Source organism: Pipistrellus hanaki (assembly GCF_964339955.1).
Source record: "Pipistrellus hanaki genome assembly, chromosome: 9".
Taxonomy (NCBI): Eukaryota; Metazoa; Chordata; class Mammalia; order Chiroptera; family Vespertilionidae; genus Pipistrellus; species Pipistrellus hanaki.
In genome coordinates this window covers 45,185,148-45,200,229 of record NC_140511.1, presented here as the reverse complement: position 1 = coordinate 45,200,229, position 15,082 = coordinate 45,185,148, and the positions used below count along the sequence as shown (strand labels likewise).

The 15,082-nt window shown below is 37.7% G+C and overlaps 1 protein-coding gene and 1 pseudogene across 2 annotated transcripts; one reads left to right on the top strand and one right to left on the bottom strand.

Moving 5' to 3' along the window:
• Window positions 1–13,193, top strand: LOC311627798 (hemoglobin subunit epsilon). The gene is made up of 4 exons (XM_084894400.1): window positions 1–50; window positions 11,825–11,972; window positions 12,082–12,304; window positions 12,966–13,193. Exons 1-4 carry the CDS (start codon window positions 26–28, stop codon window positions 13,092–13,094), a joined length of 525 nt encoding a protein of 174 aa, XP_084750526.1. The 5' UTR covers window positions 1–25; the 3' UTR covers window positions 13,095–13,193.
• On the bottom strand, window positions 7,680–8,362 carry LOC311627534 (nascent polypeptide-associated complex subunit alpha-like; annotated as a pseudogene). The gene has a single exon. The product of its transcript is annotated as a nascent polypeptide-associated complex subunit alpha-like (transcript).
• Window positions 13,194–15,082: the final 1,889 nt, after the last annotated feature.

Below are 15,082 nucleotides of genomic sequence, written 5' to 3'. Positions count from 1 at the left end.
CCCCAGCAAGAGGCTTAGAGGACAGATGGCAAGAAAAGAAGAAGTTGACTGTAAGACCAACTCCACCCCAACCAGCATCGTAAAGAGAAAGGGATCCCTGATGCAGAATGTAATGTCTTAGACTACAATATATTTTCTTCTGATTTAAAAGGTTATTTCTGCTTGTCCCAATAGATGGCACAGAATTATCAGTCAATGTTCATCAGATATTCACCTTGCAGGCTGCATCATATGCATGGAAGCAGACAAATATCTCTTGTCAGTACATGTGTATGGATTTTTAATTAATAATCTAACACTATCAAAATAACTTGAAACATAAGACCTTTGCCAGTGAGCTCCCTGACCCTTTCTCATATACCAGAGCAGAACCTACTTTCTTCTTATATATAAAGATGTGGCAGGACTGGGTTGCTAAAGGTATTTCCCAGATCTTACCTTCCTAACAGTGCACATACTGAACAGCCACTTTGTACAGAATTTTGTAGATTTGGACAGAGATATGAGTATAAAAGAGAAAGGCATGAAACAGACAAAAAAGGACATCATTATTTGCCATTTCAGTATACTTCCAGACATCCAGGTGACAAAGGCCCCGTGCTCTGGTGGGGCACAGGCTCACATGCTGGGTCAGCTCTGATGGGGAGGACACTTAGAAGCCCTCAATTTTAAAAAGTCTCAGGACTGTCTTGGCGCTACCTATTTTATTGGGAAAATGTAGACAACTGAAAATCCTATCAAAAAGAAACATTCCCTGATTGGAGCCAACATTGTTCCCATGTGTCAGTAACTGTCTAGGACTATAAAGGGCTAAAAACCATGAAACAGTGCCAAGGGGGAGAAGACCAGGAGGTTGAGGGATCAGAGAAGGCCTCCAGATCAACTACGTTGAAGTAGGCTTTGCTAGAAGTTAATGTTGGCAAAACATGTTTCAGAAATGTGAAATGACTTAAGGAATTATACATTTAAGAAAAATAAATGAAAAGGAGTTGGGAAAAAGTGGTAGAGGGCAAATGGGGAATGAATGGTGATGGAAGGAGATTTGAATTTGTTTGGTGAACATACAATACTATAGACTGATGATGTATTATAGAATTGTACACCTGAAACATATATAATTTTATTAACAAATGTCAACCCAATAAGTTAAACACATTTTTTAATTAAAAAATAAAAGGGGGGGGGGCAGATAAATTAGTTCAATTGAACCACAGGGAATTTTGAAATGGATGTTTTTAGATTCATTTATTGCATTAAACGTCTTAATGTTGGCACATATATATTAACACATTAACTAAAGAGCTAATATACTAATTGGACTGAACAGCAGAATAATGGTCCAGAAGACCATCCAGATGACCTTCTGGATGAAGTCAGGGCTGCGAGGGCTAAGCCCCTTACACAAATTTCGTGCATCAGGCCTCTAGTGTATACATAACATATATACATATGTATGTATATATGCAGATATAATTATATGTATATTATATATGCATACATCTATGAGTCTAAGAATATATATAAAGAGAGAGAGAGAGAGGCATATATGTATATTGAATGTTTTCTTACAACTCTAAGATATAAGTATTATTATTGTTCCACATTTTATAGATTAGCACGTCTAGGATCACATCTTCCACTTTCTCCATCACTTAATCTGCTTCTACATTGAGCTTATTGTCCTCCCTTGAAAATTCTAAGCATCCTCTTGAGGAGATGGAAAAGGAGAAAACAAACACACATCTAGGTTTCACTCTCATTTTAGGATATTTATATTTGAAATTCCCCATGCATTTTACACTTAACCTCAGTTCTGTGTGAATTGGTTTGTCATCTACCAGTAGCTTCTCAAGTGTTCCATTATCGTGAGGAAATCCATGCCACACTATTCAAAGCAGCAATACCCTTTCACAGTTGTCTCTTCACACTCTGCCCTCAATACAATATCTTCCTTCATAGGACTTAACATCATTTGGCATATACCATATAAATACTTGCTTGTTTACTTTTTGTCAGATTCCTCCCACTATCAACTCCATGAAAACAGGGGCATTTCCCACACACACACTTTTATATTCATAGTATTTTCGCAGTGTTGAATAAATGAATGCATAGCTAAACACAGACACAAATACAACTGTAAATAAAAAGACACACACACACACACACACACACACACACACACACATATATATATATATATATATATATATATATATATATATATATATACACACATTCAACTGCTATATACATAGAAAGAAATCTGTGGAGTAATGTTGGAAGGGGTAAGGCCAACTAGAACTAGTTAGATATCAATTAGCAAGGATTTTTTTTTATTTTTATTGATTTTTTACAGAGAGGAAGGGAGAGAGATAGCTAGAAACATTGATGAGAGAGAAACATTGATCAGCCGCTTCCTGCACACTTCCCACAGGGGATGTGCCCATAACCAAAGTATATGCCCTTGATTGGAATCGAACCTGGGACTCTTCAGAATTCAGGCTGATGCTCTATCACTGAGCCAAACTGGTTGTATTTGTGTCTGTGTTTAGCTATGCATTCATTTATTCAACACTGCGAAAATACTATGAATATAAAAGTGTGTGTGTGGGAAATGCCCCTGTTTTCATGGAGTTGATAGTGGGAGGAATCTGACAAAAAGTAAACAAGCAAGTATTTTGATCAAATTATTGAGTTACAGGATGTGTCCCATTTGTTTTGTAGGTGAATTTGCTCTTGAAGGCTTATTTTGGCCAAAAGAAAGGCACTCAGGACCAAAATGGAAACCAGAGTACTTATTAATTTACATGAAGATTTATAACTGGACTATTCATGTCTATGTGAGCATTAAGTTATTTCCTTACATCAATCAGGTAAAAGTAGAGGAAATAAACTGTGAGGCAGGTAGCTGGATGCAAATATGCTAAGTAATCATCTTGAGATGGCCTATTCATTCATCTTCAAGGATAGCCTTGGCCTGGATGTAAATGCCATGTGAGGTTCAAAACATCTAGACTATAAGCCAATAGAGCAACTTTTTTTCTACACTCTCCTTGATTTTTCCCTTTATACAATACTTTTTGTTGGCCAACTCTCTAATGAGTACAACTCTTCTCTTTATATATCAGAACATTCCATAAGATTATAATTAAGAATTTCTGGCCTGGGAGACATTCTGTCTCTTTCAGGGAACTGAATCTCTCTCATTTGTCACTTAATTTATTTTAATTTAAAGAATGAAGTTTATTCTACTGGCTTCCCGAACCTTGCATGTTAACTAGTCACTGTAGCCTTCATGTTTTGACAATAATCACATACTTATAAACACACACTGATATATTACACCACATATTTACTAGGCATTTCTGATAGTTAATAATGCAGGACCCTCAAGTACTCCCATTATCTACTTGATAGGGACCATAGATGGAGTCTTTGAAAGTAGGAAAGAAACTTTCACTGTCACTGTCTTTAGCTAGTCCCCTCCCTTGCCACATCTCTGTGTATTCCTGAGCCCTTATCTGTTCCCACAGTTTCTGACCTCACCCACCTATCACCAGCCCAAGTCCCCAGAAGGAGAAAAACACTAGATCTGCCTGCCTCTGTTAAAAAATAATAATAATAAAGTGCCTCTGAAACTTCAGAAAACAAGTGAGTAAATGAGTAAATAAACTAAAGAAGAAACAAAACAAAGAAAGAAAAAAGAAAAACAAATAAACAAAAAACAGGTATAGGGAGAAACCAGTGACATTGGAGTCTGAATGAGGCTCTTGTACAGAGAAGAGCTACAGTAGCTTGTTAGTTCAGAAAGCTAAGAGGTGTTCCTTTCCTTCCCACATGCCTCAAACTCAAAAATTCAGAAATTGTGGGAATTTGATTTTAGGAAGAACCCTTTTAGAGCTAGAATTAGCAAGAGCTGAAAGGGGGTTTATGGGTGGAGTAATCATGAACTGCCCCACCAGGTCATATAAATCAAGGATTCTGGTTTCTCATAATTTCTCTTAGTGAATTATCTTGTCAATAGATGGGATCTAACCATAGTCATTGCTGCTTCCATCTATATCTGGCTTACTTACCAAATCTTAAGTTTATCCTTTCCCAGGGAGATTGCAGAATTCTCCCCCCCCACACACACACACACACCCCTCCCCCCCGCCCCAGGAACCATGTTATGCTATAGCTTCAATACTGAAAGCCCAAATAAAGTACTAAAATAGCATGCCGGGGTTTAAAAAAAAAAAAAGTTAACATCTTGAGAATTTAAAAGTAACCAAGTCAAAGATTTCTAAATCTCCAGCAGTGAGATGGGATCTTAGCATAGAATTAAACTTTTTATTTCATTTCTGGATACAGAATTCTAAGCCCTATTCCTACAAGAGTCCTCTGGAATCAACCCTAAATAGAAATTTAAATAGTGGATTTATGTATAATTCATAGGTACTACATTTGAACAAAAGTTTATAAATTTCCACTAAACTTGGGTCTTAGATAAGAGCCATAAGATATGGACCAATAACCTATACTTGTGTAATAAACTTAGCAATACAAAAATTAGAAAGCACTGGTTCAAATGCTGACTCTTCCAGAGACATTTTTTTCTATATTGTTCTTAGTTCATAGAATGCATTAGCAATACTATTTAAATTAAACAGAAATATCACTATTTTCCAGAATTTTAATCATGAAAATAAGATAATTTTACTTAAAGTCAAAAAACATCAAGGAAACCAAAAGAGTAAAGCTACATTTCAGGGAAAATGAGAAATGTATAACTTTCTAAGTTGCTAGGTTTAAGATTTACACTCAGGGTCCAACATATAGAAAGTGTTTAATAACTGGTTTGTTCTGGCCTTTTTTACCTCACCTCCCAGTGAAGATTCCTGCTATTTTTATTAACATATATAAATGACTGGCTATAGCATGTCACAGTGTACACAGAGATCAGTTAAGCTATCAATGTCCATGCTGTAAGGCACCAACCAAAAGATGCCACTAAGTATGAGACCCAGTTCTGGTTCAAAGTCACCTACAACCTTTGTGAGAGAAGATGCAGACACAATGTTTATTTGTTTATTTATTTCATTTTTATTTTTCAATCACAGCTGACATAAATTATTTTATTAATTTTAGGTATGCATCTCAGTGATGGGACTGTGATTAGAAAGCAGTAGTGTTGCCTAACCACAGGTTGTGGTCTATTTTCTCATTCTGTGCAATCATATTAGAAAATGTTCCTTGGTTCCTGCATGGCAACTACAACATTTTTTTCCCCGATTTATTTTGGGCTAATGCAACACCTAATAGGACCTTTGATCCCACATATTTCTATTGTAAGAACATAAATTCAGATGCATAATGGAAGCAGAGGAACCAATATTCTTTTTAATTAAAGCATCACAATACCAGATATCAAGCTATACTACAAAGCCACTCTTCTCAAAACTGCCAGGTTCTGGCACAAGAACAGACACATAGTTCAATGGAATAGAACCCAGAACCCAGAAATCAAACCACTCCATTATGCTCAATTAATATTTGACAAAGGAGGCAAGAGCATCTAATGGAGTCAAGACAGTCTCTTCAATAAAAGGTGCTGGGAAAATTGGACAGATACATGCAAAAAAAAATGAAACTAGACTATCAACTTCTACCATACACAAAAACAAACTCAAAATGACTAAAGGACTTAAATGTAAGACAGGAAACTATAAAAATATTTGAAGAAGCTGCAGGAAGCAAAATAGCAGTCATTTGTTGTAGCAATATCTTTACTGATACAGCTCCTAGGGCAATGTAAACTAAGGAGAAAATAAACAAATGTAACTACATCAAAATAAAAAGTTTCTGAATAGTAAAAAGAAACCATTAAAAAAAAGACAAGAAAGCCCACTGCATAAGAGAACATATTTGCCAATGTTATCTCCTATAAGGGTTTAATCTCTAAAATTTATAGGGAACTCATACAATTTAACAAAAGGAAGATAAACAATCCAATAATAATAATTAAAAAAAAGGGCCGAACACCAAAATAGACAGTTTTTGGAAGAGGGCATTCAAAAGTCCAAGAAGCATATGAAAACATGCTCAAAGTCACTGATCATCTGAGAGAGGCAAATAAAATCAACAATGAGGTATCATCTCACATCTGTCAGAATAGTTATCATCAACAAAGGACAAGTGCTGGAGAGGATGTAGAGAAAAAGGAACCCTCATGCACTGTTGGTGGGAATGCAGACTGGTGCAGCCACTATGGAAAAACAGTATGGCATTTCCTCAAAAACTTAAAAATGGAACTTCCATTTGACCCAGTAATCCCACTTCTAGGAATGTATCCCAAGAAAACAGAAACACTAGTTAGAAAGGATATATGCACCCTTATGTTCACAGGAGCACAATTTACAATTGCTAAGATTTGGAAACAGCCTAAATACCCATCATCAGGTGAGTGGATTAAAAAAAAAAAACTTCATACATCAACACAATGGAATAGTATGTTGCTTAAAAAAGAAGGAATACTTATCTTATGCAACAACATGGATGGAACTGGAGAGCATTATGCTAAGTGAAATAAGCCAGTCAGAGAAAGATAAATATCTTCCTCTCATTTATGGAATTATAATGAACAATATAAACTGATGAACAAAAATAACCAGAGTCATAGAAACATCAAACAGACTGTACAACCTATGAGGGAAGATGAAGGGTGAGGGATAAGAGATCAACCAAAGGACTTTTATACATGCATATGAGTATAATCAATGGATATAGACAGTAGGGGGTGAGGGAGGGCATGTGTTGGTCAAGGATGGGGGAGGAGATGCAGGCAGCCAAGAAGAGATCAATGGGGGGAAAAGGAGACTTACATAAAAATTTAAACAATAAAGAATTTCAAAAAATCTAAGCAGCTATTTTGTACTTTCAGTGATTTATTAACCCTGTCTATAATTTTTCAATTTTATAAATTAAAAATAAAAGAACTCTTTTGTGGTGAAGAATAACATTTGAAGTATTTTTCTTTTAAAACAGGTCTTTAACCCTACTGCAAAATATTTGATGTATTTTTTTAAAATATATTTTATTGATTTTCTTACAGAGAGGAAGGGAGAGAGATAGAGAACTAGAATCGTGAATGAGAGAGAAACATCAACCAGCTGCGTCTTGCACACCCCCTACCGGGGATGTGCCCGCAACCAATGTACATGCCCTTGACCGGAATCGAACCTGGGACCTTTCAGTCTGCAGACCGACACTCTATCACTGAGCCAAACTGGTTTCGGCTACTTGATGTATTTTGTATTATGATATAAAATTGGGGGGGGGGGGTTGTTTCTAATTTTACATCATAATACAAAATACATCAAGTATTTTGCAATAGGATTAAAGACCTGTTTTACCTAACAACAATGTACTTCATAAAATTCCCCACATCAAGAGCTTCTGAAGATAATACAATATTTGACTCCTAGGATTAGTACACATGTCTAGCAAGATTTTAAAAAGTACTTGATTTGTTCCTGCTAAAAACAGGTATCTTACGTTTATTAAAATACTGCACAGCATATAAATGCTAATACTGGATACCCTGAGAGTAGGAATTAATCTTTAACAAATTTCAGAGTTTGTTTTTTCATCCATAAGAAGCCATAACTTTACTAATGATAGAAACAGCACAAATTTCAAGCCAAGCTACAGTTACTCTTTTGAAATACCAACAGAAGTTTCTCATTTTTAGATGATTGCATTGTTAATTCCATAACACTTACAGAACCATTACTGTTTTTCTTCAGGACAGGGACTGTCTTTGCTCTCCACACATTTGCCTGTGACATGACCAATTCTATGTCCTTAACTTCTACACCTGTTTCATCAACCTCTTACTCCTCACTCTCCTCCTTGTACAGTTTGAGTCTGTGTGTTTTCTTAAATGCTTGAGACAGCTTCACCTTGAACTTTGAATGTCTCAGCAGCTGCTACTTATGCTTGCTGAACTCAATCCTCGATCTTGGCTTCCCCCAAACTACCTATCATCTGAAGCTGGGCTCTTGCAGACCTCTGGTTTTGTGATGACAGAGATAATATTCTCCGATGTCTGTATAGAGACCCTAGGGTCCTGGGGAACCTGTCCACATCCCAGTTTGGACATAGCCTTCTGTGCCTTCTCTTCACTCTGGCTCTGTTTTGTTTTACTGAATGGTTCTTCATTGATTTCAGCCACTGCTGTTGTGCTTGTTATGGAATCTTGTTCCCTGAGCTCTGGTACTGATGCATCAATGTCCGATTCTGTTCCAGACCATGTCCCAGCCTGGGGCTATGGCACCTCCTCTGTAGGAGGGACAATCTCTGTGGCTTCACTGAGCATTTTGTGTGGGAAACCAGGTACCAAAATGGGGGCAGAAAGAGAGCGAGTGTGAGCCTGACCTACCCAGAGTTTCTTTTTCTTTTACTTTTCTTTCTTTCTTTCTTTTTTTTTTTTTAAGGCTAATTTTAATAATCATCCATAAAATTTTCAGGTAATTTAATAATCATCCATATAATTTTACCTAGCTGAAGCTTATTCAAATTCATGTTTATCATAATTTAACTAATATTCTATTGTTGAACCAAAAAGTTGTTTCCAATTTTACATCATAATAAGTAATGGTGTAAGTGAACATCCTGTTTATAAAGAATATAATTCCCAAAGTCACACAGTCAGTAGGGATAGTCCCTCAGCCCAGCCTGCACCATCTTCAATCTGGAACCTCTCAATCCAGGACTGTTGGCTCCAAACTGCTTGCCTGCCTGCCTGCCTGATTGCCCCTAACTGCTTCTGCCTGCCAGCTTGATCACCTCTAACCACTCCCCTACCAGCCTGATCGATGCCTAACTACTCCCCTGCCAGCCTGGTTGCCCCTAACTGTCCTCCCTTGCAAGCCTGTTTGCCTCCAACTGCCCTCCCTTGCTGGCCTGGTTGCCCCTAACTGACCTCCCCTGCAGGCCTGGTCACTGCCAACTGCTCTCCCCTGCAGGCCTTGTTGCCCCCAACTGCCATCCCCTACAGGCTTGAGTTTCCCCCAAATGCTCTCCCTTGCAGGCCTGGTTCCTTCCAACTGCCTTCCTCTGCTGGCCTGATTATGCACCAGGCCTCTAGTTTTATAATAAGTTTATATGTGTATGCTTTTTGTATATTCCATATTTATCTTTGTTAATTTAATTAATAATTCTTATATATTTATTATTTCACTTATTTAGGTTAGCATTATAAATGTTATTGTTTTTTAAATATATTTTTTATTGTTGATAGTTTTACAGATATCTCCCATCAGAGTTTCTTTTTAAAAGTCTTTTTGTTTAAGTACTTTGAGATTTAATGTTACTATCATATTTTATTAATTTTCTACTTTATAAGTAATAAATTTCTATTTTTTCTGACATTTAATCTTTCTGATCTATCTTGGATAACTATGTCACTTATCTCTCTAAGCATTGGGTATTTCATTCAAGAAAGGAAGAAAATAATTATTATATTCCATAGGAGAAATATATATAAAATACTTCAAAATGAGCATCTGAGATAATTTAGCCTGAATCAACAAACCCCTAATGAAACTACACTCAGCTGACTTCAGAATCAGAATTCATAAGCCTTATACTTAGCTGCAGATATGCTGCCATTCAACCTTATAACCATTTCTTAAAGTCTTTTTCCACAACCTTTAGTGTTAAGAGAGCAAAGGATGAGCCAGATCCCTAGAGGCAAGCCAGCTCTGATTCCTAAAGCCTCTAGTAGAGGAGTTATGGGCTTTGCAATGGGAGTGAAGGTGGAGGAAGAGGATCAACACCATATGCTGAAGCCAAGAGAAGACTGATGCCCACGCTCTGAATTGGAAGGAGAACTGGACATTCTCATAGGATCTGCTTCAGAGAGAGATTTGTTTCCCAAGCTCTTGGTTTTGAGCGACTTGGTTCTTGTTCATTGTGCTTTGGCAATGTCTGACCCTCATGCCCAAGGTCTAAGGAAAAGTCACTTTCCTCACACTTGATCTATAGAAAATTTTCTTTGGAAACCTATAGCTCTATTTTTATGGGTTAAAAAACACATAAAACTTGTATTAAACCAAAGATTATTATTTACTGAGTAGCCAACTGTTTCTTGTTTATTCATTGTTCTTCTACTTCAGTGATCAAATATCTTCTTCCTCACCCAACAATCCTGTCATGCTAGACTATGTAGTCTAATCAAGGGAGTCTTCCCTAAATTTATTAAGGGAGAAATAACTAAATACCACATGGGAAGGTGACAATTTAGGAAAATTGGTCCATAAAAGACTGACATTTAATTATGCATATAGAATGCTTCTCCACCTTTCCTCACCACCATATCAAACAGACTTGAATATAATAACAGTGAATTGTAATTGAGAAAGTGACAAGTCCAGACAATATTTCATGACGAATTCTTAGGGAATCCCAAAGACAACAAGAGCATCAAAACAAACAAAAAAAAATAAGGACACCAGAAATTTAAAGTCTCTGGCATCTAATGGCTACAACAAACATTAAACCATTCTCCAACTCCTAGCCTGATTAACATTGATTAATCTATTCCTTAGTTTGATCACAAATCCTGGTTTAAAATAAGTTGTAAAAAGAGTATAAGTAGGACAGAAAATCAAGAAGAGAGCTCAGAGCAATATCCCCAAAGCAGCCAGCTTCTTCTTCAGTCACAGAGAAATAGACAGAGTGAGGGGTCCTGGGAAGCATGGGATAGAAGTTTATATTCTGTCATTCTTCTCTGTGAAATCACCCTCAGGTATTGTACTTTGGGATTAAAGTCATAGTCCTATTGTGGATCCCTTACTACTCTCTTCAGCTTCCTGAAGTAACCATATATGTGTTTTTTCTCACTTGGTAAACTAAGATGCAGAGTTTTAAATTACTTTTTAAGGGAGATAGAACTGGCTGAGATTCTATGTCCATTATATTTTTTAATCCTTATCTGAGAATATGTTTTTATTGATTTTTTGAGTCAGAGAGTGAGAAATACTGATTGGTTGCTTCCCGCAAGTGCCCAATGGGGGAACAAACTCAAAACATGACCTGGAGTCAAACCCACAGCGTTTTGATGTGGGTTTGTTCCTGAGACTTCTTCTTTTGTGAGGAGGAGACTCTCACTAATGCGTGGAGCAAAGTAAATGTGGAAGAAGGTAAAGTGCTGGGCGGGTAGGGACTGGGATTCAATGCATGAGTGAGGATGGTGAATATGAACCTTGACATTTGATCAGGAAAGTTGTTTAAGATTTTTGAATATTTGATTTCCCATCTGCTATAGTTCCATAGCATGTTCCCTGACTTAGAATCAAACCCACAGCCTTTTGATGTCTGGGTCAATGCTCCAATGAACTGAGCTACCCAGTCATGGCTGGTTTTTTGTTATTGTTGTTTGTTTGTTTTTTGAGACCCTGTTTTTGTCCTTGTCACTATCCTTAACACAAATATTTGGCTGGAACTCTCTCCCTATCTTGGGTTTATTGCCTCTCTATGAGTCTTACTTGGAGAAGGAGACGGAGGGAGATAAACACCATCCTGGAAAATGACATGGGGTGACAAAAAGGGGAATGAATAAAAAAATTGCGCTGAGAATGAAAAGGGATCCAACAAAAGGAGATTGTCCCAGGAACTCTGTTACAAACCGGAGTGCACTCTTCATTGCTGACCCCTTTCTGTCCTGACTCCACCCCCAAGGAACAGCTCAGCCGTAACCAATGAGTTCCAAGTACTGGGGGAAACTAGGGGGCCAGGGGGTGAGCGGTAAAGAATAAAAGGCTACCCCTTCCAGCAGCAGACACACGTGCTTTTGACACCTCTGTGATCTCCATAAGCTCTCAGACCGGCATCATGGTGCATTTTACTGCTGAGGAGAAGACCGCAGTCACTAATGTGTGGAGCAAAGTAAATGTGGAAGAGACTGGAGGCGAAGTGCTGGGCAGGTAGGAACTGGGATTCAATGCATGGGTGAGGATGGTGAATATGAGCCTTGAAAATTGTTTAAGATTGTTGAGTCTTTGATTTCCCATATGCTATGGTCCCATCCTATAGGCTCCTGGTCGTCTACCCCTGGACCCAGAGGTTCTTTGACAACTTTGGCAACCTGTCCTCTTCTTCTGCCATAATGGGCAACCCCAAGGTCAAAGCTCATGGCAAGAAGGTGTTGACTTCCTTTGGAGATGCCGTTAAGAACATGGACAACCTCAAGGGTGCCTTTGCTAAGCTGAGTGAGCTGCATTGCGACAAACTGCATGTGGATCCTGAGAATTTCAGGGTGAGTTCAGAAGATGTTCATGTGCTTTTTTTCTTATTTACCTTTTGGGATTATAATGGAAATTGAGTCTTTGGGAAAACTAACAAAGATCTCATAAATTATGGGTCCTGCGGGTAGGAGGGCAGGCCTCCAGTGGGCATCACCAAGGCCACCTTGATTCAGAACTAATGACTTAAAAAAGTGATGAATAGCCTGAGTTTGCTTAAATCTTTTCAGAAACTCTTGTCAGAACTGTGTTTATCTTAGGGAATAATATCAGAGAACAGCAAACTTATTTAAGGAGGAAAGGAATTTGGCTTTTGGTAGGTAAAGTTCTACCTCAGGAAAGCAGAAATGCAGGATTTTGTGTGGTCCCTGATGATTGAAGTTTAGGAAGAGATTTTGGAGAAAGATTTTTAGACAGAATTTTTCAAAAATACAAGTTGTCTAAATAAGTCCAGTTACTTGATGGCATTGTGACCAAATGGAGGCCTGTTTTGGCAATGGTTGGAGACTTTAACTAAACTCACTCTGAGAGCCCATGCATAAGCACAACCCATAAGGAGTTTAATGTCCAGTGTTGGCAGGCAGCTTTGGTTTTAAGCCATTCTCTTTTTCCACAACCTGTGTTGGAAACTTCTGCTCAACATGCTTCTTTGTCATTTTGTCTTTTTCCTAACAGCTCCTGGGCAATGTGATGGTGATTGTTCTGGCTTCTCATTTTGGCAAGGAATTCACCCCTGATGTGCAGGCTGCTTGGCAGAAGCTGGTGGCTGGTGTTGCCAATGCCATGGCCCACAAGTACCACTGAGTCCTCTTTCCAGTTCACCAGTGCCCATTTGTGTCCCCATTACCTTCCCTCTGCAAATGGGAACTGAGGTTTTGTCTTAACAGCACAACTTCTGTTTAATAAAGAGCATTCTATTCCATAATCAGAACTTATATTGTATCTTTTCCATCTTTAACTCTTGTGATAGAGGAGCAAAGGTTCGTTGGCTAAGTGGTGGGGAGAGACATAAGAAGAAACAACTCTTTTGAGAAGTGTGCATTGTGGGTGGATTCTAGAGTGTCTGGGAGGATGGCAAGATTGGGTTTTCTGGGGTGGGGAGATGGTTAATTACGTGAGCATGCACTTGCAGTGAGTGCAGTGTGACAAAATCTTACATAGAGGGGAAAGAAGGAGGTGGTAAGCAGTGCCTAAGAAAAAAACAAAGTAGATTGTGGTACATGTCAGAGTTCAGACTTTGGGTGGTGGACACACAATGCAATATGCAGATGATGTATTATAGAATTGTGTACTTGGAACATATATAATCTTATAAACTAATGTCACTCCAATACGTTTAATAAAAATTCAAAAGAGAAAGAAAGAAATATTGTAGGGATCCAGGTCTAGGCTTGGGTTACTATTTCAATTCACTCTAATGTGAATTTTGAATCACCTATCTAGTCATATGTCTGATGAGATAGGATTGGAGATAAAGGATGTGTTGAGGAATGGCTGGGAGCTTTCAAAAAAAAGTCTCTATTAATAAACAATATCCTTGTACTTTCTTGAAGGGTTTCACTTTCTCACTGGGGAGCCAACGCTAAAACACATGAAATCATTGTGCATTATCTTCTGGTTGAATGTAACATACACAATAATAAAGTTAGAATTAGGATTTGTGTCAATTTTAAGGGAAATAATGGCCAAAACTTCATGTAGGAGATACGATAATAATATAGACTCAGAGTCTAAACCAGCAAGCTAGGGTTTGGTGACTTGCATGAAAATTTCTATCTAGAGCTAGAGGAGAGAGAGTACACATAGGTAGAGTATTAGGAAAGACTAAGTAATGGGAGGCCCTAAAAAAAAGTAAATAAATGAGTAAACAATAAATATTCTTAGAATTTTAAATGACTCAAATAATAATATTGGGAAGGGAGATACTTAATGCACACAAATATAAATTCAAAACTGCAGGAACTAGACATGGATTATAACTCAGGGCACTTGACATAATGGGTTAAACCCAAGAAGAGCAGTGAAGTCTGAAAAAAGTAAAGAATGAGCAAAGATGGAGTGAGGAGACATGGTACATGATTGACTGGGGTAGATGGGAAGGAAGGAGGTGATGGTAAATGACTGAAAGCTCCCAGCCTCATGAATCTAACAAGAAGAGGCCATGCACTCACCTGTGGATCCTCAGGTAGGAGTGGCATTAACAGAATCACTTTTGGAGGAGTTATTGCTAGTTTGCTCAAGAAGACTTTACCTTTAGTCCTTGAGTCAAATTTCTCATATAAAGGCTTGAGAAACTTCACACTCTATAAGTTTGTCATTTCTTGGCAAACTTAACTCTTGTGGGCATTTCATTGCCTCTACACAGTGATCAGAACTAATCCTATGAATTACCTTCTAATTTCACCTTATGTCTTCACAATAAGGATGAGAGACCAGGGATTATTATAGTTATAGGCTGTCAACAGCACTGGTCTTTCTAAGCCTTGTGGCCTCTCATTATGCCCCTAAACATAGTAAACAGAGGCTATTCATGGCACTAGACCTTTTTACCCTAACAGTCAACTAATGAGAACTTCGTACATTTTCAATCAATCAACCTGTTATCTTTCTTACCCCTAATCTATTATTTTGATCTGAATAATAGGGGTCAAGGATGTTGATGATAGAGTTGTGAGTTGAAGATACATTCTTTATCCCTTAGGGGCCTGGATTTATATCTAGATTTTTTTTTCAGTTTAACATAATTGAAAACAACTTTATAATTAACACATATGGACACACACAAGGCAGGG

Coding starts and splice junctions, on each gene's coding strand:
- LOC311627798 (XM_084894400.1), top strand. CDS start 26: ATGGCAAGAAAAGAAGAAGTTGACT. Junction 51..11,824: donor AAGAAAAGAAGAAGTTGACT/GTAAGACCAACT, acceptor CCCTTCCAGCAG/CAGACACACGTGCTTTTGAC. Junction 11,973..12,081: donor GGAGGCGAAGTGCTGGGCAG/GTAGGAACTGGG, acceptor CCCATCCTATAG/GCTCCTGGTCGTCTACCCCT.